Source organism: Sceloporus undulatus, chromosome 6 (assembly GCF_019175285.1).
Source record: "Sceloporus undulatus isolate JIND9_A2432 ecotype Alabama chromosome 6, SceUnd_v1.1, whole genome shotgun sequence".
In the NCBI taxonomy this organism is placed as follows: Eukaryota; Metazoa; Chordata; class Lepidosauria; order Squamata; family Phrynosomatidae; genus Sceloporus; species Sceloporus undulatus.
In genome coordinates, this window is record NC_056527.1 from 107,780,908 (window position 1) to 107,807,343 (window position 26,436).

Genomic DNA, 26,436 nt, shown 5'->3' on the forward strand with positions numbered 1-26,436 from the left:
TGGGAACTGTAGTTTTGTGAGACATTTTACCTCCTCTGCCAGAGAGCTCTGGTACCACAATAAACTCTAATTCCCAGGATTCCCTAGCACTGAGCCAGGGAGTTAAAGCGGTCTTAAACTGGGTTATTTCTGCAGTGTGTTTTGGACTAATGTTTCTGGTTTCAGTCTAGAATTTTCTGGCTCCTGGTCAATTAGGCTTCATAGTGCAAATCTATTTTTATATTATTTTTAAATTCTACAGGGATGTTCTTCAGGTTGTATGTTAGCACAATGGTTGATTTAGTGTTCTTCTTTAGCATTACTCTAATTTTTGATATTAGCATACACACACACACAAACAAGTAGAGGACAAAGAGGAAAAGCTCTGGGGTGGCATAAAAAGACTTTGTTTAAAAAAAGGTTTATTTGTCAGAAGCTTTGTTAACAGAAGTATGCCTGTACTAGACTGCCAAGGGCAGGAAGATACTGGCGCGTGCAGTTCACTAACTCACTGCAAAGGACAGCAGACACAAGCCAAAAATCTAACTGTCCAAGTGAGGATTTTTAATGCTCCTTGTTTCTTGGGCACACCTGTGCAACCATTAGGTTTTCTCCCTCTTTCCTTTTTTGCAGGAAGAGCTTTCGACAGAGATCACCGCCTGTCCTTGAATACTTGCAGGGTATCCTTCGCAAATACCCAGATGGGGGGCAGATCTTAAAGGTAAGGGTACTTAAGTGTTTTTGTGTTTTGGGTTTCTGAAAGAGCAGCAGGCTGTAGTTCTTTGGATGAAGACAGAGGTGTGAAAGGGGTTTTTTTTACAACCTTTCCCATGATCCTCCAGTCGTCAGGCTGGGTAGGGGGGTTCTAGAAGAGTAACTCCTTCATCTCTCTTTCCAGGATGAATCAAATGGGGAAATGATGTCTAACAGTGTATAGCAAGGGAAACAGGATTCTGTGAAGTGGATTTTTTATTTTTTTGCGGAGAGTTGCTTTGGATTCTTACTTACTCATCCTACATCTTCCCAAAGGAGCTGATCCAAAATGCAGATGACGCAGGGGCAGAGGAAGTGATCTTACTCTATGATGAGCGGAGTTTTGGAACGCAGAACCTTTTTTCCGAGGGGCTGGAGTGCACCCAAGGTACAGAGCAGACATTGTCAAAGTGCAGAGACTGTTGGACTCTCCACATAAATGGTATTTGTGGAGGTGATTGTAAGAAGCCTGCATTGTATCACTTAATATGCGAAATCCTGCCACTAATAACCATAGGCTACCTTTTAATTGAAAAAATGGAGGTTCACAGTGTGAGCCGACCGTAGGCTAGTTCAGCCAACAGGATAAACCTGGCTTATTGGTTACAAGCATTCAGAGGAATTTTTGCACACACTCTTTTCTGGTTTGTTTCTCTCCCAACCAACCAGAAAAAGAACACAGGGTTTGCTTTAAGTTTGTTTTTCTCGTTTGTTGGGAGAACAAATAAGCCAGAGATGAGAGAGAACACACATCCAGAAGACTCTGTAAATGAAACCACAGAGCAAATATTTATAGTTTGTTTAGAAGCTCCCATTGCAAGCATCCTGGGCATGAGTCAAACCAGAGTTCCCTCATTTCCCTAACTTGTTGTGTCATGTGAAATTGGCTGGCATTTTTATAAGATGTTAATGAATCTCAGAGCTCAGTAAAATGACCTACTCAGGCAACAACTTCCCACAATCTTCTAGTGAGTCTCAGCCATCTCCTTGCTTTACAATGCCAGTGTAATACCACTAGGTGAGATGAAGTATTTTGATTCTGAGTCTTAAATAAACATGCTGATGAATTGTATTTGGTTCTGGAATCTCTCTTTAAAAGAGTTCCTTTCCTCAAGGAAGATGATGCCTGGCATTAGCGAACAGAATGCCATTGATAGGAACTGATCATTTAGGGCTGGCCATTGTCCTGGTTATTTTTGCCTGCTCTTTCTCTTGTCACTGACCATGCTGGTTGGGAATAGTAGTTTTAAAAAGTAATGTTTTCACTTCCTAGCCATCTTTGGCCATCACTTAACCAAGGACACTCTCCCTCTCTGGTTCTTTTTGGCATCCTAGACTAGGAAACACTGGTCAAGTAGGTGGTTTTGCCCGGCCTTGGTGTGGGCAATACAGCAGCCATGCCACCTTCAACCCTGTTTCTGGCCACAGGTCCATAAAATGGGCCAGGTTCAGCATCCTGTTCCTAGGACAATTCACAACAACCTCTGTAGCTCCTAGTCTGGGGAAAAGGTGCAACTTTTCACAGTAGCAGCTCATTCAGTGTAGCAAGTCTTGTCCCCAAAGACTGAATTGTTCTTTCCATTGGTTTCTGAATACTGCCGTGCATACAGTATATGTTAATCTTATTTGTCTCATATAGGCCACAAAAGGACATTTTTGGTTGGAGTGGGCATACATATGAAATTGTCTTCTGAGCATACAGCTGAATCCTTTTGGTCTTGTAATGGTAATTCATGAGTTGATGTTAGGTATAGAAAAGGCTCTGGTTCCTGTCTCACTGAGAGTGCCAACTCTACACTGCTGTAGTAGTTCGATATCACTTTAAATGTCATGTCTTAGCTCCAGCTTATGCATTTCTGGGCTTTGTACTTTGTACTTTGGTGAGGTCCTTCAAATACTCTCCTAGAAAACTCTGGAGCTGCAGTTGAGGGAAGTGCTCCAGAGCTGTGGTTATATTTGGTCTTGAGGTGTTTTGGATTCCAACCCCCAGAAGTCCATCCAGCTTGGTCGGGGCTTCTGGGAAGTGAAGTCCAAAACATCTAGTGGACCAAATGAGAACCACTGCACTACAGCTTTCCAGCAGAAAATTCTAAGTGGTTCATGACTGAGGGGCCATTCAGACTACCTTTTAACCCGGTTCAGGATTCGAAATTTGCATGTGAAGTTCATATTGGGCCCGATTCTGTCACAATCCATGTTGAGGCTTGCACAAGGAAATGCCCCTTACCAGAATCGGGCTAAAATCCATCTTTTCCCAAAAGACCCGGGTTCCGCGAAATATGAACTTGCCCTCGATCATGTTCTGGGCAAATTCAGGGAGGGATTAGGGTTGGAGGGCGGGCAGAGATCAGAGCATTCCCTCCCCTCATCCGAGGGGAGGGGGAGGAAGAGGAGGAGGAGGAGGAAAGAGCCGAAGGACTGGAGGCTGAGAGGAGGCAAAAGGGGAAATCAGGGTGACTTTTGGGCTGCAAAGGGCTGTAAGAGGGAGGGCGAGGGGGGGAGTGGAGAAAGTGATGGTGGAGGAGGAGGAGGAGGAGGAGGAGGAGGAAGGAGCCCTGGGAAGAAGGGAGCCATGGAGGGCATTCTCTAATGGAGCAGGAGGATGAAGCAGCCAGGGCAGCTTGGGAGGGTCGGAAGAAGAGAGGAGGTGGAGGATTGCCCAGGGAAATAGGGCTGTGGGGCTAAGCCGGGGATGTAGGGAAATCCAGCTGCAGCAGAAGGAGCCTCTTTTATTTCTGACAATTTATGCACGTGATTTTTTGGGTGACATGTCTGTGTGCTTGCTTGTGCTTTATTTCCTCTTGCTCCTGGATTATTATTATTATTATTTGTGTTATATGCGGATGCTACAGTCAGAATGCCTGCGCTGCATTTCCCTTTTATTCCCAATTGATTCCATGGGTCAGTTGGAACTGATAGGCACTCTCTCTCAGCCTCAGTGGAAGGCAATGGCAAAGCTCCTCTGAAGAGAATGTCAGCAGGAGGAAAAGGGTCAGGTCAGGTCAGGTCAAAGGCAGGGCACGAACAGAGCTCCCATCAGGCACCCCCCCCCTTTTTTTTATTTTTTAAAATTATTTTTGAAAAAATATGTGCATGTTTTTTTTTTCTTGAGACAGATATAGATAGATAAAACATGGCTAGCTGCTTGTTCACTTTCCCTTCTATTTGCTGGCTTCCAGCAAAGGGGAAATGTTGCAAAGGACTAGACTTTTTTTCCTTTGAGTCAATGCTATAATTCGAACGTTACATTTGTTGCTCTTGTCAACTAGGCAACTGGCTACTGTCTCTTCAGGGCTAGCCCTGAATTGCTTTTAAAAGCAAAAAAGAATGCATGGCAATTGCATCCTTTTCTGGCATTTCTGAGGTGAGGAATTTATTATTATTATTATTATTACATGTATAAGAGGCATTCTGGGGTGGCAAGGAGCTGGGGATACAGGATGCATTAGCATCCGGATCTACCCAGTTCCACCCACGTTAACTGGGCCAGTGGGAATGGGGCCTGAGTGAGGATGGAACTTGTCTCCCAAACACAGTCTTAGCACTGCACCAGAAGGATGAGTTTCCTGAAGGGGGAAAATGTGGCCTAGCCAGTTAGTGCAGCCTTGGTGTCAAGGAGCTGGAACATTTGGATTTCCTGGGAATGCTTGCATTAAAGACAAGTTGTGCAGGCCAGCGCAAAGTAAAGCCAACTGAACAGCACTTCTCTCTGTCTATCCCTCAGTTTCTCTGTACTCTAGCTGGTCCACAGAGATGGTTTATGGGCCTTTGCAGTCTGCACAATTGCTTCCATGTTCCACTTCTGGCTTTTGCTAGGATGTTATTCTGAATTACATCCATAGCCTTGTCTTTTCCTCCAATGAATTCTTCCCTATTTACATACTCTCCCAGTGTTCTGATTTGGCAGAAAGAGTCCCAATGAATCCCCTGTTGTCCCACTTTTTCAGCTGCCTTTAAAATGTCCCGGTTTCTCTTGCCTCCTCTTTCCCCCCTTTGTCCTCATCTTCAGCTGATGCAAACTTGAGTTCAAAGTACAATAGTAGTTTGGACTAAGTTAACTGAGCAGGGGGAGAATGTGCCTTTCCCAGTAGGCTCAGACAAAAACAAACTCTCCTAACTTGTGTTCTTCCTCATTAATCATTTGCCATCATGACCATACTCCAGTGTTGTTTGGCCACACGTATACCAGTTTTCCTCTGTGGAGTGTTGGTGTGCATGCCTTTATCCTCACAGCAACTATGTGTGATGTTGGTCAAGATGATAGGGAGTGCCTTGGCCCAACAACACCCAGTGAGGGTCATGGATGTTTTCAGTGTGGACTTGAAACTGAATCTCTTCAAACACAGTTGAACATTATTATACCCACCAATATTGGCTCTACATTTTTGGAAGCAAGAGGACAGACTGTCCATATATGCTTTTGCTGAGATGCTTATCTTAAAAAAAAGTTGTAGTAGAGCATAGAATGCTTTTTGGACTTCTGTGACTAGTGTGGATTTTGGTCATGTTGGCTGGGAGATGCTGAGAGTTGTAGTCCACGATGGTAAATTTTCCAAGTTAAAGTAGTTACTTCTTGAGACCAGCAGATGAAAGAAATCAGCTGTGTTATTAAATACTCACAGCTTCCAATTGTTTCCATTTGTTCACTGGGAGTATAAGACTGACATCCTATGTATACTTGTTTGCGAGTAAGCACCACTAAACTAACTTTTGGTTTGCTTCTGAGCAAGTGAGTGTAGCTTCAGCTTGTCAAATCTGTTGAATCTTTTGCTTTAGTTCCAAGAGAGCAATGCAAATATTCAAAGGTGAAAGGTTGCATTTCATGTGGCTGAGGGAAAAGCTTTCTTCTTTCTTTCTTTCTTTCTATCTTTCTTTCTTTTTTTGAATTACGGTTTGGAAAAAGTGTTGTTTGGACTACAGTTCCTGAAAAACAGCACAAAACCATTAAGAGCTTTGGGAAATTTGGGTACAAAACATTACTTTCCTAAATCCTAGTTCTGTCAGCTGTTCACATTTACTGAGAAAGGCAAATTGTTCACTTTTATTGAAATGCAACTGATCATTTTTTTTTGAGAAAGGCAAACAAATGTGAAAAAGAATGTTGCCTCTTAAACAGAGTCGTCTTACAGGCGTACATTTTTCTCTCTTAGGCCCTGCACTTCTGGCTTATAATAATGGTGTATTTTCTGAGGCTGACTGGAAGGGGATTGAAAGCCCAGGCATCAGTCACAAGAAGAAAGACCCCACTACTGTTGGACGCTTTGGTTTAGGCTTCAATTCAGTTTACCACATGACAGGTGAGAAGCTCAGCATGTCTTGATTTAGGAGATAGCTCCTTTTCAAAGTCAGAAGGCACACTATGAGCAAGGGGACAAACCCTCCAGAATTCTGGGCCAACACAAGCCAAGCAGGGTAGGATCTGGCACCACCCCATTGCAGTCAACTGGGTCAGTAGGAAGCCAAACATTTCTGAATATGCTTAAGAGACTGAGAGTCAGGAGGTCAGCAAACCTCTCAGATCTAGAAGATGAGGTGAAACCATTTAAACAAACAGTAACCACAGTCCAAAACACATTGCCGAAAAAACCCAGTTTGAGATCTCTTTAAAGGCCCTGGCTCAGTGCTAAAGACTTCTGGGACATGTAGTTTTGTGAGACATTTAGCCTTCTCTATCAAAGAGATCAGGTGCCACAATAAACTGCAATTCCCAGGATTCCATAGCACTGAGACAGGGCAGTCTCAAACTGTGTTATTTCTGCAGTGTATCTTGGACTCAAGAGATCAGGACTTGGATTCATTGCCAAAGGGAAGCTCAAAAGTAAGACATGCTACGTTATCATATCCATATTGTTATTGATTTGTTATGTTGCTATTAATAATTGATAGACCATCATTGCTATTTTTATATGTTGACAATTTATACAATTCCTGAATTGTAATAAATTTGAAAAACCTCCAATGAATGTGAACACCCCCCCCCCAAAAAACCCCAACCCAAAACGAGTAAGGCATACACAAGTAATTTAAGGAGCTAACTTTGTTTCTAAGATCCTTATCACACAAGGGGTTTTGCAACTCCAATCCGAAGCCACTCCGGGTCCGACCATTCAAATTCATGTTATAATGTGATGGATTATCACACATGATTGCTTTCTATGGGGAGTCATTCCAAGGCCAATCCTAAATCAATCCAAGGTCATTCCGGAATTTGATAACAAGCGAATTCACAAAAATTGTTTGCAAACTCACTTCAATTTCAATCTGAATTGGTCTGGTGTGGAAGACTACTTTGCTTCTGCTACCTCCTCCTCCTCCTTCACCCCGATCTTGCCCCTACTGGCCCCCTGCGTCCTGATGCTAAGGAGGGGGCAAGCAGAGGAAGCAGGGAAGGATGACAGCATTCAGAGCCCCACTGAGCAGCCGCAAGGGTGCCATTCGAATTGTTGAATCCATCTGGTGTGGTAATTTATTTTGCACTCGCTCCGCTTTGCCTCAGGAATGACCACAATTTTGTTCTTCATGTGAGATAATCACTTGAATTGCCTTGGATTCGAATTCACTCTGCTTCCTTTACCCTTTGGAATGGCTTTGTATGGGAGTTCCAATTTCACATGTGATAAGGTCCTAAGTGGTAGGAGTAGGTTGGTGAAGGAGTTAGCAATATATATCAGAGTAACTCTGTGAGATGTATAAGAGAGGAGAACAAAATGAACAATAGTAGAACTAAGCTAACTATAGATATATCAGAATCTTCTCACTACATATGATGGAGGATAGGAACAAAAACATAAATGGAATACAAAATTCTCAACAGTAAGATGAGCCTAATGCTATCAAGATACACATGCTATGAAAGCACGAAGCAAAAGTTGGGGCAAATAAACAAGGGGCTAATTCTCCTTTTTTGTCCATAATCTGTAGCAACCATGATGGTTCTAGCTGAGGCCTAGTGCCCAGAATATTCTAGTGCTCTTTGAACATACATTTTCCTGTGAGAATATGATGAAGGAAAAACAATTCCAAGACCTGGCTGTGACTAAAACAATACAAGCAGCAATGAGGCCTTGGATGCTCAGGAATTGGAAACTGACAGAAGCCCACAGTAAACTGTAAAAAAGATATGTTGTGGGAAGGAGATATGCACAATGATGGAAAAAGTTCCTCTGAAGAATTCCATCTTTTTTAAAATGACAGTGCTTACTACATCTCACACACTACCAAAAACAGAAAAGTATCCAAAAAAGTGAAATTCTTTTCTTCTTCCCTCCTAGACTTTCCATCTATATTGTCTGGTCAGTATTTGCTTGTGCTGGACACACAAAATATAGCGTTAGAAGATGGTGGTGAACGCTGGGAAGTGGATGAATGGGAAGAGGCATCTGACCAGTTCCAGCCATTCTGGGCAGCACTGGCATCGCTTGGCAAGCCTTGCCCAACTACTGAGGGCTACTTCCCTGGGACCCTTTTCCGCTTTCCGCTGCGATATAGTCCTTCAAAGATATCAGAAAATTTGTACAGTACAGAACGGGTGCGGGAGCTGCTTCTCGCTTTCTTGAATGATGCTCCCATTAGCTTGCTTTTCCTCAGGAACGTCCGGAAAGTGACATTGGGCCTAGTTGGGTCAGATGGTGCCATCAGTGAGCTACTGAGAGCTGAGGCCACCACATGCCCACTCAATGGGCCAGGCCCTATTGAAGATGCCACCAATGCCAAATTGGACACTGCTGCCCACATCAGAAAGCTAGCTCTTGGTGGTACTACAATTGGAGGACAAGCTACCAGCTATGAGTGGCTGGTGTTGACAGCTGAAGCCAAAAAGGATGCCTTCCCAGAGTTGTGGGTTCTTGCTGACAATGTGAGTTCTAGGCCAACATTGTCTTTGGCTTACTGTTTGCAAGGCGGGTGCACTGGGCGACTCAGTTGCGTCTTACCACTTCCCGCGACAGAGGAAAACATGACAGGTTTGCCACTGCACATCAGTGGTCCTTTCCAGTTGACAGATGACCGGAGGCATGTACAGTGGTCTGAAGAGGGATCCCAGGCACGAGGAGCTGACGGCTGTTGGAACCACTTGCTTATGGAAGAGATGTTGCCTGTCTCTTGTTGCCAAATGGTGTTGCTGGCCTCTGGCCATTCTAGTGACCCCTATGGGGCATGGCCAGACCCAGACCAAAGTCAGCAACTCCGCTACAAACCTTTGATAGCTCAAATCTGCCAGAGGTTGATGGACCTGAAACTGTTGGTGCGGGTTGGAGGTGGAAATCCTCGCCTTCTCTATCCCCGTGAAGCTGTCATCTTGCCAGAGAAGGTGAGAGAGAAGCCAGTGGGCCTGGCACTGGAGAAGGCTCTCACTTTGGCAGGAACGTTGCTGGCAGATGTTCCTTTCCATGTCTGCCGAGCCCTTATCTTGGGTGCTGGAAGTGGGCCAACAGTACAGGAAGCCACCACAAAGTTTGTGAGAGAGACTCTGCGAAGGGCGACCAACATCTGGAGTGGGCTCTCCCTGTCAGAGAAACAGCTGCTGTTGGAGTATGTGGTTGGAGATGGGTGCTACCAGGAGCTGAAGGATCTGCCACTGCTGCCAATGGCCAATGGGCATTTCACCTGCTTTGGAGATTCTGGAGACACTGTCTTTGTTGAGAACCAGAGTTTCTCTAGGTGAGCAGCTTTCCCATAATGGAACCTCAAGCTGATTCAGCATTGTCCCAATTGAGGTTTGGGGAAAAAAAAACTTTGTTGACCTACCGTTCCTAGAATCCCACAACCAGCAATACTTTTCCAGGCTTTGTTTTTCACTCTCTAGAGTCTAATAACAATCTATTTGATTTACAATGGGACTTTATTTATTTAATGTTTAGTCTTTGCTCTATTCATTTATATCCTGCCTTTCCTCCAATACTGGAACACAAAGCAACTTGCAAAATAAAAATACCAATACAGATTAAAACCATACAAAAATGTTAATAAAATACATATAAACATTATTTTTAAAAAGAATTGAGCAAACTGTAAAATCAAAACCATTTAAAATACATTAAAGGCAGATTATAAAAACCAATAAAGCAGCCCATCATTAAAACCTCATTGCAGTCAGTTCCTAAAAGACTGTCAGGCAAATTTTCACTTGTCAGTGGAAGGACAACAAGGAGGAAGCTATTCTAACTTTTCTAGGGAGGGAGTTCCAAAGACTTGGCCCTTTCCCAAACCTTACTAACTCATTTTGCTGAGTACAGTGGGCCCTCCATGTTCATTGGGGTTAGGGGCACAAGATCTCCGTAAATGTGGGAAACCTGCAAATAAAAGAGAAGATCACTTTTTTTTTAACCTGAGAGAACACCTTTCTAGGAATCTCTAGGTCTTCCAGCACAACTCTGTGGTCAACCTCTGCCAGAGGTTGACCATAGAATCAGATTGGAGGACCTACAAATGGGTAGAGAAGTGTTTTCTCTAGTAATCTCTAGGTCCTCCAGAGCAATTCAACTCAACTTTCAGCAGAGTTGCACTGGAAGACCTAGAGATTCCTAGAGAGAACCTATTAATCAAATCCATAAATAGTCAAATCCACAAAAGCCAAACATGGAGGGCTGACTGTAGTTTACAATGGGACTTTACTGCTGGAGACTAAGCCTGAACTGTAAATGCCAAGGTGTGTTTTAAGCAGTAACTGTAACCTTTTATAACTTGTGTGGCATTTTGAGCTAAAAGGACTCAGGCAGCTGTTGCTCTCTAGCAGGCCAAGTTAGGTTAAAAAAGAAAATTGTGTGCGTGCGTGCGTGCACACACACACACACACACACACACACACAGAGATAGATAGATAGATGCCATTTCAAATTTCTTAAAATAACAGCCATGGGATGTGGTCAGGAAAACTGCATGAAGGAGAATTAATCCCCTTCCCCTACCCCTATGATCCTGATCCATTTTCTCTCCTATCCTTCTAGTGTAGGTGCTATTCAAAAGAGAAGAACCAGATACTTTCATGAAGCTTTTGTCAGTAATACACAATCTGACCTGGTCTCTCCTAGTAATAGCTTGTGTTTTTTTTAAGAAGGCAAGTTTTACACTTTGAGAAATACTGGGAGTCAACAGGCTTTCCCTTGCTATCTGTTATGTTGAAATATGACTTACCCACCCAGCCAACTTTGGTGGCTGAGATGATGGGACGATACATATGAATGGGCACAATATAATTGCAGACACTGGTCTAAAGAGCCCATGTATTTCTTCTTTGTCTCCTTAATATGTTTAGCCCCATAAAGGAAGCTGTTGCCTTAAAGGTGAAGTTGTCCTGTCATGTGCCTCATTTCTTTATTGTCCTGCTGTGTCTTTCCTTGCTTATTTGTGTTTTCTTATTTTTTGAAGGATCCTGTTACCTGGTCTGGCTCATCAGTTTCTCCCTGAGAATCTAAATCCAGAATTGCTGGAACATCTAGAGGCAATTGCAAAAAAAGGTGAGTCTTGATTGTTTGCTGTGTGTGTTGAATGCTGGTCAAGACTACCCCAGAACTGGTACCGACTTAGGGTTCAGACTGGGACAACAGGAAAGGAAGAAGATAAAGGAAAAACCTGGAGAGGCGAGAGGTATAGTGCCCTGTCTTGTTTTATCTTGTCCATAGTTCTTCCCATGCACATACTCCATTATCTTCCCAACAACCCTGTGAATTAAGTTAGGTTGAAAGACAGTAACTGTAACTCAAGAAAGCCTTGCCCAGAGTCAACAGGTAAGCTTCATAATCAAGTGGTAATTTGAACCATGGTCTCCATTAGCCCAGACTTCTCCAACATGGTACCTTCCATGTATGGAACTGCAACTCCCATCATTTCTAGCCAGCATGGCCACTTGAGGAGCACCAAGTTGTTAAAAGCTGCTCTAACCACTATATTGGGTTAGTGCTCTGATTGGCTTGGATGTAGGCTCACTTTCTTGCAGCAATGCTGGAGTGTCACACGTTCACAACTATATACCATTGCTTGGGAAGTCTCCTAGGTTCTGGCCATTGTCTAAAAAGTACCTTTTCCAAGCTTTGCTGTACATAGCGAAGTTGCTATACACATGTATAGGAATCAGCCTTTATTGCCAGGCAAAGAATTATTTCTATAAGCATTTCTATTTCTATTTCTATATAGTTGCTGATATAAGCAAGTGTTTTTGCCTCGGTGCGGTCTTTTATAGACAAAACAATATTTTCAGCAGAATTTCCAAGATTTAACCTTTGTTGCCCTTAGAAAAGCCTTCACAACCCAACATTTTTAAACAATGCCATCTGCTCCCTTGAAGGCAAGGTATGCAAGGATTTCCCCATACCAAGAGGCTATGTATTTGTGACTCTGGGAGATGGAAGACAAAGGCCTGTTACAGACAGGCCAAAATAAAGCTGCTTCAGGTCTCTTTGGAGGTATGCTGTTTAAATGATGCATGCATCCTAAGAATCCGGAAGCTGCACCAAAGCTGCACTCCAGTGCTTAGGAATGGAGTGTGGCTTTGGCACGACCTCCGGACTCTTAGGACCCATGCATCATTTAAATAGCATACCTCCAAAGAGACCCGAAGCAGCTTTATTTTGGCAGTCTGTAACAGGCCAAAGTTCATTATTTATTACTATGACCATGATAAAATCACACCCCCCCCCCATATGAGTTTATTGGGAGACCTCTTGAGAGCAAGAGCAAGTTGGATATAGCATGGCATTATCTGTGACCTTATGGCATATCATTCTTAATCACTTATACTCGAGGTTTCCACTTTCTGCCATAGCAGCTCGAAAAATCTACTGCAAATTCCTAAAGGCATCAGTCATTGAAGGTGCATTTTAACCAGTAACTTCTGGGTTTCTTTCATTTCTGAACTTCTTTGTGATTCCTTTGTCATGTGTGAATAAGTCAGGGCTAGATTAATCATTAAACAAAACAAAACAAACACATGAATTTAAGGCATCAAGGGAATGGAGGCACCACAGAAAAATGAAAAAACGAGTCATGCTGAACTTTAAAAAATAATTGTACAATGTAATATTGAGTGTGCCTTTCCAAATGTAGACATTAGCTATCATATATTTTTTTATCATCCATGGTCACGAATTGTCAGCTGAGCATTCATTTTCTGTTAAAGTATATTTAAAATCAGAACAGAACAACGACGCAACAAGGCAGGCTGGATGCCTTATCTCTATTAAGTATAGGAGCAGATGTGTTACATAAAATTAGTTTTTAGGATCTGATCAAAGACTTTGCAATTAGAAAAAATAGGAGAAAACTTTTCAAATATAAATAAAATGGAAGTATATAAAAATAAACAATATTTTACATCTTACTGTAGGTTTTGGTTCATTTGGAAAAAATAATTTTTTATTTTAGAGTTTATTGTTTATGTTTGGAATTAGATATATATGGGGCCACCAAAAACTTTTAAGTGCTTAGGGCCTCTAAAAGTCTTAATCTGGCCCTGTAGTAAGTGTGTCAGTAGTATTTGATTTTGTTGTACCAGATATGCTGTATTATCAGAATATTTTGCAGTGGACATTGTGCTACAGTCAAAACTTCCAACTATTTCCTGATCTAATTCTCTCCCTCCCTCTTTCTTTTTCTCTATATCTCACATCTCCAGGGTTATTCAAGAACCTTCTGTTTTTAAATCAAAATATCATTGAACAGAACTTTCATGATTCTCTTCCCAAACACTGGTTCAACAGCACATCAGTTCCAGTAAACTGGTGCCCAAAGAAATATCCACAACAACCCCCTCTGGAGTGGCTTACTGCTTTCTGGAATTTCCTGAATCGCCATGCATCTTCCCTGGCACCCTTCAGGGGGTGCCCACTGATACCACTGACTCCTGTGCACAGTTCCCTCAATGCTGTCAAGCTGGCACGGCTTTTGCCTAAAACTACTCTACTGTTTCAGAGTCACAATGGGCACTGCTTGCCAGATGACGTGTCTGGGATCTTGGAGACACTGGGATGCACTCTGATCAAGAGCTGGGAGCCAGACTGGTGCCACCACCAGCTGAGAGAATACATCCTAGAACCCACGCCTGGCAGTGTCCTGCAGGTTTTTGCCCATTTGGGGATGGCATCTGCAGCCAGCCATTTGGCATCCCTCCCTGAATGGCAGATTCAGAGCCTGACTGCTTTTCTTGCAACCGCTGCAATGCTCTCCCAAAAAGAAATGGAAATCCTAATGGAATTGCCCCTGTTTTTCAAGATGCCTTCCCTCCTTCCACCTTCCTCTCCTGGCTTGGTGCCAGCCCAGTGCTACTTGGCTTTAGAAAAACACCTTGTCCCATCAGTACCCATAGATTTGTTGACACCAGAGCCCGTGCTATTGTGTCGTAATGAAGCTGAACGCCGGCTGCTCATTCAAATTCGAGGTAGTCTGCTGGGGACACCAGAACTATGTTTGTTATGTGTCAAAGCGATGGGGAAGGGGACATATGTGAATCGGGCACAGGATGCCAAGAGGCTCATGCTGTGGGTGCTACAGAATGGGGACTCTCTCTTCAGCCAGAGTCGAGAACTACAAGCTTTATGTCGCGACCTTCCCTTTCTGGATTGCAAATCAGGAGAGTTGAGTCGGCCAATTGATCTCTATGATCCTCAGAACCCCACTTTGCGGGCCTTATTAAGACCTTGCCAGTTCCCCACAGGACCTTTTCAGGAGCCAGAAGTATTACGAACCCTTCGTACCCTGGGACTGAAATCTGATCTCAGTGCTGTCTCTCCAGCTGATGCATTAGCAGCTGCAAAGGAAGTGAATCAGCTGCAAGAGGAAGCAGTTGCCAATGCCAAATCACAGGCACTCATTCAGATCTGCAATGAGACCACTCTGCTATCACGTTTGTCTTCTCAGGAGCTGAAGCAGCTGCAGTCTCTGTCTTGGGTGCCAGCCACCAACTCCTCCAGGCTTGTGCCAGCTGGATACTTCTGGGCACCTAAATTGCTCTGCTCAGATAAATATGCTTCTCTTGTTGGGCTGGTCATGGGACTGACAAATGCTTTTGGCTCACAAGCTGCATCAAAATTGGGTCTGGAGCACCTGCCTCCATCTGAGAAAGTGATGAAGAATCTAGCTTGCCTCACCCAAGCCTATTGCCCCCAAAATACTCAAGAGTTAACAGCAACATTGCACAGCATCTATCGGCACATGCAGCAGCACCTGAATGATTTCAAGAAGCCACCTGCAGGCCCCACAGTGTGGAATGGCAAGGGTTTTTCATTGCCCAAGGAAGTAGTGCTTTCCTACCCCGATGACTTGGACCTCACAACTTTGATAGCACGAGTACCGCAGGACTTTCAGCAGTACAGCCAGTTATTTGTGATGTGGGGGGTCCATCAGTCACCCACACCAGAAGATGTATGCCAGGCTCTGCTTGACTTGGCTGATCAGATCAATTTCCGACCACAAGGGGGCACACAAGCTGAACTACTCCTTGTGACAGCTGTCTTGGATTGGCTCTGTGGTTGTGGTCACCGGGGAGAGCAAGAAATGCCTGTGCCAGTTCGGATTCCAGGACTGGCTGTTTTTGCTCTTCGTCCTGCTAGTTCAGTGCTGTACTGTGATATGAATCGGGCTCGGCTTGCTGAACTGGATGGCGACCCACCTGTTTTGGTGCACGAGCTGGTCTCCTCCGCCACAGCTGCTTTCCTGGGCTTAGAGATGCTAAGTACACGGTTGTCGGGCTTAGAGTTGTTTGAAGCCTGGGGTCCTTCAGAGCCCGTCACCCTCCGGATCCGTAACATCCTTCGCGAGTACAGCCAGGATGCTGATGTTTTCCAAGAACTCTTGCAGAATGCGGAAGATGCTGGTGCCCAGACTTGCCACTTCTTAATGGATCTCCGTCAACATAATGGCACCACAGGTGGACTCCTGGACCCTGGCATGGCTGCCTGCCAGGGCCCAGCACTTTGGGCCCACAACGATGCATTGTTCAGCAATGAAGACTTTACCAACATCGTCCGACTAGGTGCTGCCACCAAGGAAAGCCAGGATGACAAAATTGGCCACTTTGGGCTAGGCTTCTGCACGGTCTACCACATGACAGATGTCCCTTCTCTCCTCAGTGGTCATACCATGCTCATCTTTGACCCTAATGTCACCCACCTTCGGAAGCATATCCACAGCCCTGCTAATCCAGGCATCCGATTGACTTGGACCCCTCATGTTGTCACAATGTTCCCTGAACAATTTCGGCCCTTCATAGGCATCTTTGGCTGCAAAGTTGGGGAGGATTACCCAGGCACACTCATCCGCCTCCCTTTCCGCACTGAGCAGGAGGCAAAAGATTCTCAGATCTGCCCTGAGCCCTTTGGACCCAGTCAAATCAGAGCACTGCAAGCTGGCTTTCAGGAGATGTACCAGTACCTCCTGATTTTCCTGCACAAAGTGCAGGAGGTGTCATTGACTCACCTCCCTGATGGTTTCAGTTCTCCAGAATTTGCCCAGCCACTGGCCACAGTGAAGAGGGAAGGGCTTCATGATGTAGGAACTCCCAATATTGTGCGATTGACAGCAACATGGGGGTCAGATGTGATTATTAGCCATTACTTGCTACACTTTTGTTCAGCTAAGGGAGAAGCCCAAGAGCTCTTTGAACAGGGAGAAAAAAAGGGACTCCATTTCTCACCTCCTGTTGCTGCTGTGGCCTTGCCTCTCTGCCCTGCCACTGCAGCTGGACGATGGGTCCCAGGTTTGCATGGCTTTAAGGGCCGTGTCTTCTGTTTTCTCCCTCTTCCTATTGAAAGTGGGCTCCCACTGCACCTCACAGCAGCCTTCGCTGTACTTAGCAATCGCAAAGGACTCTGGGATGCCACAGAGAAGGGCAAATGGAACAGAGTACTCTTGCGGGATTCAGTGGTGGGTGCCTGGCTCGGGGCATTGTCTCAACTCCGGGATATGAACAAAGAAGGATTGCTGGAGGACTACAAGTACTACATCTTCTGGCCTGATGTCCGCAGTGCTAAGCATCCTTTCAGTGAAACAGCTAAGGCCTTCTACCAAGCCTTAGTTAATGGTGTTGATGGGAAGCAGCCAGTTCTGTTTTCTGATGGGCAGAAATGGTGCCCAGCCCGGCATGCCTGTATTCTGGCTGCTGACATCATCTCTGAGAAGCAATTGAGTCCTATAGCTGCCAGGAACTTCTCTTCACTGTTGCCACAACCTCAGATGGCAGTGACTCTTCCAGACTGGGTGGAGATGAATTTCAAAGCATGCACCCAAGCAGATGTCTTCTTGTCAAACACTTACAACTGGGCACGATTCCTCCGGGAGCTTGTTTTACCCAACCTTGCTCAGATAGAAGTGTCTGATCGTGATGCCCTGATTGTTCGTGCCCTGGATATGAATGATGCCACTGTGGATAAGATACTGATCTCCCTGCCTTGCATTCCCACCACTCCCACAGCACTGCTGAAAAATATTAAGGAACTTGTACACCCAGAGGGCCGTGTGGCACCTCTTTACACCCTGGAAGATGGCTGTTTCCCCATGGGTGAAAAGTTTCTGGAGCCACATAGACTGTTGCGCTTGGAACGTCTTGGTATGATCAAACACAGGGTGGTTATTGAGGAACTGATAGATCGAGCCAGAACTGTGGCAGCCTTGTGGCATCATGACCAACACAAGGCCCGTAGGCGAGTTCACAGTATCTTGAACCTCCTTAATGACCACCTCCAGGAAAGCTGCAGCAATACAACTCAGGTCATTTTTAGAGAAATTCCCTTCTTGCCAGCAGTACTTCCTGGTAACTGCCACAAACTCTGCTGTCCCAGAGAGATTTACCATCACAAACTGCATCCAGTGGTGGGCTTGACTGAACCAGTCCTGGACAAGGAGGCTCTTGATAAAGATTTTAAGTTCTCGAGTGAGCTAAAGGAGTTCTTAGGACTAAATCGCCAGCCACCAGTAGCTACAGTGCTAAGACAACTGGAGACCGCATCACTTTGCTCTAATGCACTCCCCAGAGCCATGCTAAGCAGGACAGCAAAATACTGCTATGCATTCCTGAACAAAGCAATTGAGGAAAACCCCTCATGCCAGATAGAGGTGTCTCAAAAGGCACAAACATTCCCCTTTGTCCTGGTGGGTGCTGATTTTGTATCTGTGTGTAGGGTGGCCTGCAACCTGAGCTTTGATGGTGCTCCATATCTCTTCCGTCTGCCTGAGGAGTACCAGCAGCAAAAGCAGCTGTGGAAGTGTGTGGGGCTGAAGAATGTTTTTCAAGTGGAGGACTATGCTACTGTGCTACAAACCTTGGCCAAGAATGCAGGTGGACAGTCTCTTCCCAAAGAGCAACTGGATCTCGTGTTTAGATTGATCACTGTAGGGTTAGTGGAAGCCTTGCCAGAGGGTCAAGAGCTAGATTCTTATCAGGCCCAAAGCATCTTTTTCCCAGACCAAAAGAAAGTCCTATATCCACTGCCCAAGCTGCACTTTGATGATACGCCATGGCTGCCACGTGAGAATGGGATGCTGCTGTGCCATGCCAGGATTTCACGAGATATTGCCACACGCTGTGGTGTCCCTACCACAAAGCACTGCATCTTGTCACGCCGGCGGATCCAGGGTCTCTCTCGCTGGGTCACAGATTTTGGAGCCAAAGAAAACCTCTGCACTCGGTTGGCCAACATCCTCCGTGACTACTCTTCTTCCCAGGATGTGCTGAAGGAGTTGCTGCAGAATGCAGACGATGCTGGTGCAAGTGTTGTCCACTTCCTTTGGGACCAGCGTCAGCACCCGACTGAGCGCACCTTCAGTGATGAGTGGAATGTTCTTCAAGGCCCGGCACTTTGCATCTATAATGATCGCACCTTCCAGATTAGTGATATTGAAGGGATCCAGCGCTTAGGCTCTGGGGGGAAAGGGGAAAGACGGGATGCTACAGGCAAATATGGGCTAGGCTTCAACACGGTTTTCCACTTGACTGACTGCCCTGCTTTTATAACTGGGGACAGTGCTCTCTGTGTCTTCGACCCTACGTTGCGCTACCTCCCTGACTCTGATGACATCTCCCCTGGTGGAAAGTACAGCCTCACTAAAGATTTCAAAGATGCCTTTCCAGATGTTTATAATGCCTTTTTGCCTGATGTGTTTGACCTGGAATGTGGCACGGTTTTCAGATTACCCCTGCGCACTCCTGCAGATGCTGTCACCTCTCCCATCTGGAAGACCCCTGTGTCTGAAAAAGACATGGAAAATATGGTGTTGGCTCTAGGAGAAGAAGCAGAATGCCTTCTGATGTTTCTGAATCATGTTCGCTCTGTGGTGTTTTCTGTGATAAGCAAGACAGGAAGGGAACCGAAGGAAGTGCTGTGGGTAAAGACAGAAGGTGGTGAAGATGAAAGGCTGGAGTACCAAAAACATCTGCAGCAGGCAGCTGCAGCAGGAGGCATAGAAGAGGGCAGGCCCAAAAGGGTCTTCTACAAAATGAAGGTGAATAATAGTTTCTCCAATGCTTCTAGCAGTTGGTTGGTTGGTAGGCAGATTGGTGTGGAGAAGACAGACATCACAGAGGGCATGTTGCTGCCACATGGTGGTGTGGCTGCTTGTCTTAATGGACAACCATCGGGTAGGGCCTTCTGTACACTTCCTCTGCCAGTGAATACGGGACTCCCAATCCACATCAATGGCAACTTTGCAGTAAATTCATCTCGACGTGACTTGAGGAAGGATGATGACAAAGGCAATGTCAGCATGGCATGGAATCACTTCCTACTGCGCTGTCTTGTGGCTCCTTTGTATTGCCAGCTCCTCGAGGAGCTGCGGCAGGCTCTGGGGAAAGTGCCCTTGACGTTCCACTCCCTACTGGCATGTCAGCAACATCTTGATTCCAGCTATTTGAGGTATTTTCCATGTGTAACCAAAGATGTCCCCCCACTTTGGCAAAAGCTGGTTACCCATGTGTATGAACTTGCATATGGGGAGAAGCTTCCATTGGTACCAGTATACCAAAAGCAGACTAATTATGCATCTAGAACAGAAGTAGTGAATGTGTACTGGAGCATACCCAAACTGGGCTACCCAACCAGAGATCCTTATTTCTTGCAGTCTGAGATAAAAGATTATTTCCTTGAGCAGGCTCTCCAGAATCTGGGCATGCACTTAGTCCCTGCCTTCCTGCGTCTGCAGGACATCCATACTGAATTTCTCAGGGCAGAAATTGATGTCCTAACCCTTGATCCTCCTTCCCTCTGCCACTTCCTGAAGAATCTACCTGACTTCTCCTTGCCATACCCCCTTGAACAAACACTGATGAAGACACAGTACAGCTGCTCTGCTCTCCTGAATTTATGCCTCCGTGAGCTTCCTGAGGAGAGCAGCTTTGTGGAAGGTCTCCCTTTACTGGTGACAAAGGATGATATGCTGAGGTGCTTCATTCAGGAGAAGCCTGCATACCTGAGTGGAGTTTCCCATCTTTTCCCACACCACCAGGATCACTTCTCTGCCTACCTCAGTTCAGAGGCCACTCAGAAGTTAGTAAAGATGGGGTTCTTGAAGGATTTCACTCTTTCTGAATCAGTGCACTACATCCAGGAAATGCTGGAACTGGACAACTGGTCCAGTGATGTTGAGCACCAGAAATGGCTGCGTGAGATGTGGGAATTCTTTGAGACAGAGATCTGCAAGTCTAAGGATAAAGACAAAATGAACCAGGCATTTGCAGTGCTAGTTATCCTCTTCAAAGGCTGTCCTTTACTTCCAGTGCGGGGCTGTAGTACATCCCTCAATCCACTTGAAAGCCTCAATACTATTCTGTATGATGACTCAAGTGAAGTTTCTAATATCCTTCAGGAGCTGGGTTTTGCCATGTTAGATTCCTCCCTGTTGCCTCCAAAACTCACTGAATACTGTATCCGGCCACATCTATTCGAAATAAAGAATCCTGTTGTTGTGCTGGCACAACTGTCTGCTAGTAGTAGCCTCTCTTGGGATAAACTCAAACTCAAACCATTCAAATTTGACAGACTCTTGGAATTCCTGAGCAGCAATCTGGAGGAGTTAGAAAGAGATTGTAAATTACTTAACAAGTTGAAAGCCTTGCCTGTGTTTGAGACTCATCAAGGAAAGCGTGTTTCACTGGCTTTCTATGAAATTATATATCTCTTGGAGTCAAAGATTTCAAAGGAGTCCAAAAACTTCAAGGAGCTTTACAAAGTAGATAGGAAGACTCTTTTGCTGAGGGACAGTTGGATTAACCGCCATCTCAGTAAATGCTTGGGTATTGGTGTCATGAATGATTTGCAGCAGTTCGTACAGCAGCTTCTGCCTCTGTTGCCCAGGCTTCCTGAGGCCCGTGTTCTAGAGGCTGTGAAGTTACTCCTCACCATCACGGCACATTATAATCAAGAGTATGAGGCTAAGAAAAAAGTCATAGTATCAAAGTTTCAGTCTTTTGCTTTTATCCGGGACAAGGAGAATGAGTTGCGTCATGCATCCTACTTCTATGATGAAGATGAACCACTTTTCTTGGAGCTGGGAATGAGCTCTCGGTTTGTACCAAATAAATTCTATGAATCCGTGTCAACAGGTGATAAATGGAGGGTGAAAAAATTTTTACGTGATGTGGGCTTGCAGAAGGTAATCTCTGAAAATGACTTTCTGAAGTGTGCTACCCAAGTTGAAAGGGATGCACTGATGTATGGTCCCATATCCCATGAGCTCCCCCGAAGAAGGAGAGCACTTTTGAACCATTTGCTTTCCACACCAAAAGACACTCTGTCAGATGCCTTTATGGAAAAAGTGTCCAAGATCCGTTTCCTAAGGCAACGTCCCATCTCTGATGAACTGTGTTGCCTGCACCCACCCTATGTCCCTTGCAATGCCCCACTGGCACCCAAAGGTTCTCTGTACCTTTCAGACAGTGTAGAATTGTTCTGGACTTCAGCAGCTGCTCTGTCTTGTCCTGTCTATGTTGGAATAGATGGAACTGACATTCTGAAACGACTTGGGGTGTTGTGCACCTTGCCTGTCCAGTTGGTCTTGAAAAATCTGAGCAATGTATGTCAGGCATCATGTGTTACCCCTAAAGCCACAGAAACTCGGGCACAAGTCCTAACGCAGATGTATGCATTCTTGTCTGAAGAGAAAGAAATAGACACCAACTGTCTAAAGGGACTCCCTGTGATACTGGTAGATAACAAAGAAATAGCCGAGGCCCAAAAGGTGGTGGTCTCATTAAAATACCCACATGACTTCTGGCCTTACCTTTACAAGCTGCCTGCAAAGCTGACTGCCTATCTGGATCTCCTGGAGAAATTTGGTGTTCAGACCGAGCCAAGCATCTGTCATTATGCCAGTGTTCTGGCCCAAATTCATGAGGAGACGGTAGAACGAATCCAGCTGCATCCCAATCTCACTAAAACAGTGCTTAGGGCTACTCAATTCCTCTTCCAGCTCTTAGAAGAAGCAGAGAAGCCAGTGGATTTCTCAGCGCTGAAAGAACTGCACCTGCCTTGTATTGATGGGAAGCTGTACCCATCAAACACCCTCATCTTCAGTTGCGACTGGTCTGGACAAGAGTCCGAGAACTTGCAGAGGACTTTTCGCTTTCTTCTGGATCTTTCTGAATGCTCCTTAGCCCATGACAAGTATGAGCAGTGGAGGCTTTTGCGTCGGCTCCCTGAGGCATTGCGCCCCAAGAACTTTTCTGACATCACTCAAGAGCAGCTAGAGGAGTCCTCCCTGAAACTTTGTCCCTATAGGGAACACTGTGAGTCCCGGAACTGCCTGAAAGAACTTCTCATTTCTCTTGAGTTCCAGTGGGCCTTTATTGCGCTGCTGAAATGGCAGGACACAGCAAAGCCAGTAGAAACAGAGAAGATGGAGCGCATATGGGATGAATTCTTCTCACCAGAGCGACTAGAGGTGGTTTGTTATGAAAAGCTGTGCACCATCACAGTGCACAACGCACAGCCTCTTGAGGGAATTCAGCGTGCCAAGCTGGTGCATGTTGTGATGCTACCAGGTGACAAGTGTCAGGTTTACCTTGCACACCAGGAGAGAATGAATCAAGATGAGGCTGTGCATGTCTCTGGCATCCTAGCCAAAGAAGTGAATAGGCTTCTGGGAGAAAGACTCCATCAGGATGCTATGATGATCCTCATGCAAATTCTGGTTTGCCAGGGGCCTCAGAAGATTGCTGGAGTGCTGAAGAGAAACCAAGTGCCTTTGCATCAGCCCACCCACCGAAATGCTTATAGCCTGCCACCTGCTGGAGAGGAAATCCCTGAGGAATGGCATGACAGCTTGGACATGAACATCCTCCATATCTTTGTGCCAGGAGATTATGTGGGTTACCTAGACTCTTCCCAGCTGAAAGAATGTTACCTGTATGCTGTAGTCCTTGAAGCTCTTGGTCCACAGCAGAGCGGTGGTGGCCAAGTCTCCATGTACCGTGTTGATTTGGGAGGAGGGAAGAAAGCAGATGTCAGTGCCCATGACCTTTATCATTTCCGAAGGAACAGCCGAGTTGCTGACTTGAATAAATCTCTGGTCTTGGCAGAAATTTCCCCTAGTTCTGGCAGCGCTGCAAGCCCATCTGCATGTAGTGATTGGTACCAAAAGCCTTTGAGGGAGGTGAAAAAAGAGGTGGATGCCCGTCTAGCTGAAATTTGGTGTCTGTCAGAGGAAGAGAGGAAGAAGGCTGTAAGAAGACTCTATCTCTGCTACCACCCTGACAAAAATATAGGTCAGGAGGATTTGGCCAATGAAATATTCAAATATCTTAAGGAAAGGATCCAGGAGATGGAGAACAAGGGTAAGCTAAGTAGTAGTAGTAATTCCTACAAGAGAAACAACTGGAACTTTTCAAAATTTTGGGCTGAATGGGATGAGCAAGCTCATAGCCATCACCACAGACGTCAGGAATTCACCAGGCAGAGATGGGGAAGAAGAGGAGGAGGAGGAGGAGGAGGAGGAGGAGGACATTGCAACTATGACTTCTGGTCATTCCATCAGAGGGGAACAAATTATTCAAAGTATCAGTCAAGACGCCTTTGTGGAGAAGAAGCCAAGCGCTGGCTACGGCAAGCCGAGTGTGATCTGCGGGCAGCAGCTGGTATAGCTGGGAATGGCAGCACCGAATGGCTGTTCTACATGACATACCGGGCAGTGGAGAAAGCCCTGACAGCAGTTGTATACAGTGAGGGAGGACACTTTGACAAGAGCCAGTCTCTTGCCATGCTGGCTAGAAAGGCAGCATCCTGGGGTGCTGAGCTAGCACAGCTCCCTGACCAGATAGCTGAGCTCCAAAAGCTTGGTGTAGATGACAAGACAACCCAGTACCCCAGCTTTCATGATTTGCCGACCATTCCCAATGAGGCCTTCCAGGCGTGCAAAGAGCAAGATGTGTTGCTCTTAGCTCGTGAAATCCTAAATACTGTGAAGAATTGGCTTGGACAGTAATGAGAGCTGAGGATCTTTGTTTTAAAAGACTTTGGCCAACATTTTTTTTACAACACAGCAGGATTTCTCACAAAACCTAGGGACCAAGTCTTTTGTAACAAGAACAAGGGAGTGGACGCAGGAAATGGGGGGGGGGACTTTTCTACCTTCAAATTATATCTACGGTAACTCCTTGGTATACTGGGCACCTGTGAATTTAGAATTTTCCTTTTCTTTTTAATGGTCTGGGGATGCACAAATATTCAGTGTCTCATTGAAGCGTACTTGATGGGAAAGTATGTGCATAGTATTACTAAACATGCAGTCACTGAACCCTTGGAAACCCTTGATCTGTGTTAATACTTTACAATGTTTTTGAAAAATGCATGTTACCTCTTAGAGAACAAGTTGCACGGCTGACTGTAGGGAGAATAGTTATATGTATAAAAGTGGGATTAAATTATTATTCCTGAATGCAGACAGAATCTTCTTGTTTTTTTGCATCAATAAACTTTGTTTTGTTACAAAATGAAAGGGCTAGTCATGTGTTTTTGAAGAAGCAACAGGATGCAAAAGGAAATTGATATTTTATTAAATGGAGACAGTGGCTCCCTGAAGACAGTTATACTACCTTATTTTCCATTGTTGCTCCAGGATATCATAAACTTAATCTAGTTGTCTCTTGATTCAGCCCCACACCTCATAGGCAGCATTCTTCCCAGCTGACATATATAAGGAGACTTTAATACTGCCTCTTAATTCTTTTAATCTTTGATCCAAATGTGCAACCCAATTCCTTCATGTGTAAGGTGATCAGAAGCAGTAAGAAATCACAACTCCTATACTTTTCAAAGAATTGGGTGGAAGAGAAAATTTTGGAAGATGTGATTTGTGTTGTCATCTGCTGCATAGGTCAGCTTTTAGTTTCTGCCACACATACACACATGTGCTCCAGTTTATGATTTTTGAGGTTACAGCAAAGATTGAAGAGCCTTTCTGGTGTGTAAAATACAACCCCCCCCCCTTTTTAAAGATGATTATCAAAATATGGAAAAATCACAGCTAACCTTTTAAAAAATATTAAAATATATAAGGATATATAAATGAGTGGCTGAAAGGCAGTCACATCCTCACACTCAGGAAAGCATATGCTGAATATGAATTTTAATTTCTGCTTGTCAGGAGTACATAATCTAAGATGGTTAGTTATAATAACCCACTTACAATATGGTAATAGTTGGCCAATGGAGAGGGGGTTGCTAAGTTTATTTAGGAGCTTGAAAGCTTGTCCCATACAAGGTGTCCATTATTGTAAAGGATGTCCCTTATTTATGAGCTGGAAAGCTGGGTGAGCATTACACGGGACACCAAAAGCCCTGTATTTTGGGGTATAGGACCAACACACACCTCTCCAATTATACACCAAATGTTATATTAAAATCCAGTGAAAAGAAGAATAAAGAGATTACAGTGGGCCCTTGGCATCCACTGGGGATTTGGTTTTAGGACCCTAAGTGGGTACCAAAATCTGTGGATGCTCAAGTCCCATTAAAAGCAATGGTGTAGTGAAATGGTGTCCTGTTTATAAAATGGCAAAATCAAACTTTGCTTTTGAAAATTTATATTTTTTTGGAATATTTTCAAGCTGTGGTTGTTTGAATCCATGATTTAAAAAATCTGTGGATATGGAGGGCCAACTGTATAATGCAGAGCTCCAATTCTGACTGAAGCATGTGAGTCCAAAAGTTGATTATTAGTACTGTAGAGCCTCTGAGAACAGATTACCAGCAAAGTGGAAACTGCGCATAAAGCCATGTGATTAGAAAAAGATTCTCCCACTAAAGGTTTTTGGTAACCACCTGTTGACTTTCTGTATCTTAGAACAAAAATTCAACAGCCCTTCCCAGAAAGCAGAGCTTAAAAACCTATAGGTGATGGAGAAATACTACCACTTATACCCTAATTTTTTAAAGAGGTGCTTGAAAAAAAAAAGTTCAAAACCAGTCAATACAGTTGTCCCTCCATATTCACTAGGGTTAGGGGAACAAGACCCCCATGAATATGGAAAAACCGCAAATAACAAAAGCATTGTTTTTACCTGAGAGGACACCTCTCTAGGAATCTCTAGGTCCTCCAGTGCAACTCTGTGGTCAATGTCCAACATACACTGACCATAGAATGGCACTGGAATAGCTACAAATGGTCTTTCAGTGCAACTTTTAGTTAAAGTTGACCACAGAGTTGCACTGGAGGACCTAGACAGTCCAAGAGAGAACGTATGAATGAAATCCGTGAATAATCAAATCCGCAAATATCAAAGCCGCAAAT

At 44.8% G+C, this 26,436-nt stretch overlaps 1 protein-coding gene across 1 annotated transcript in view; it reads left to right on the forward strand.

Annotated features, from left to right (window-relative positions):
- Positions 1 to 24,632, forward strand: part of LOC121934602 (sacsin-like) — a 30,858-nt gene extending 6,226 nt beyond the window's left edge. The window contains exons 3-8 of the mRNA XM_042475223.1: positions 613 to 700; positions 1,009 to 1,120; positions 5,883 to 6,029; positions 8,004 to 9,390; positions 11,098 to 11,186; positions 13,340 to 24,632. Of these exons, the coding sequence (XP_042331157.1) occupies positions 613 to 700; positions 1,009 to 1,120; positions 5,883 to 6,029; positions 8,004 to 9,390; positions 11,098 to 11,186; positions 13,340 to 24,129 (12,613 nt within the window). The 3' untranslated portion in view covers positions 24,130 to 24,632. The remainder of the gene's footprint in view (positions 1 to 612; positions 701 to 1,008; positions 1,121 to 5,882; positions 6,030 to 8,003; positions 9,391 to 11,097; positions 11,187 to 13,339) is intronic.
- Positions 24,633 to 26,436: the final 1,804 nt, after the last annotated feature.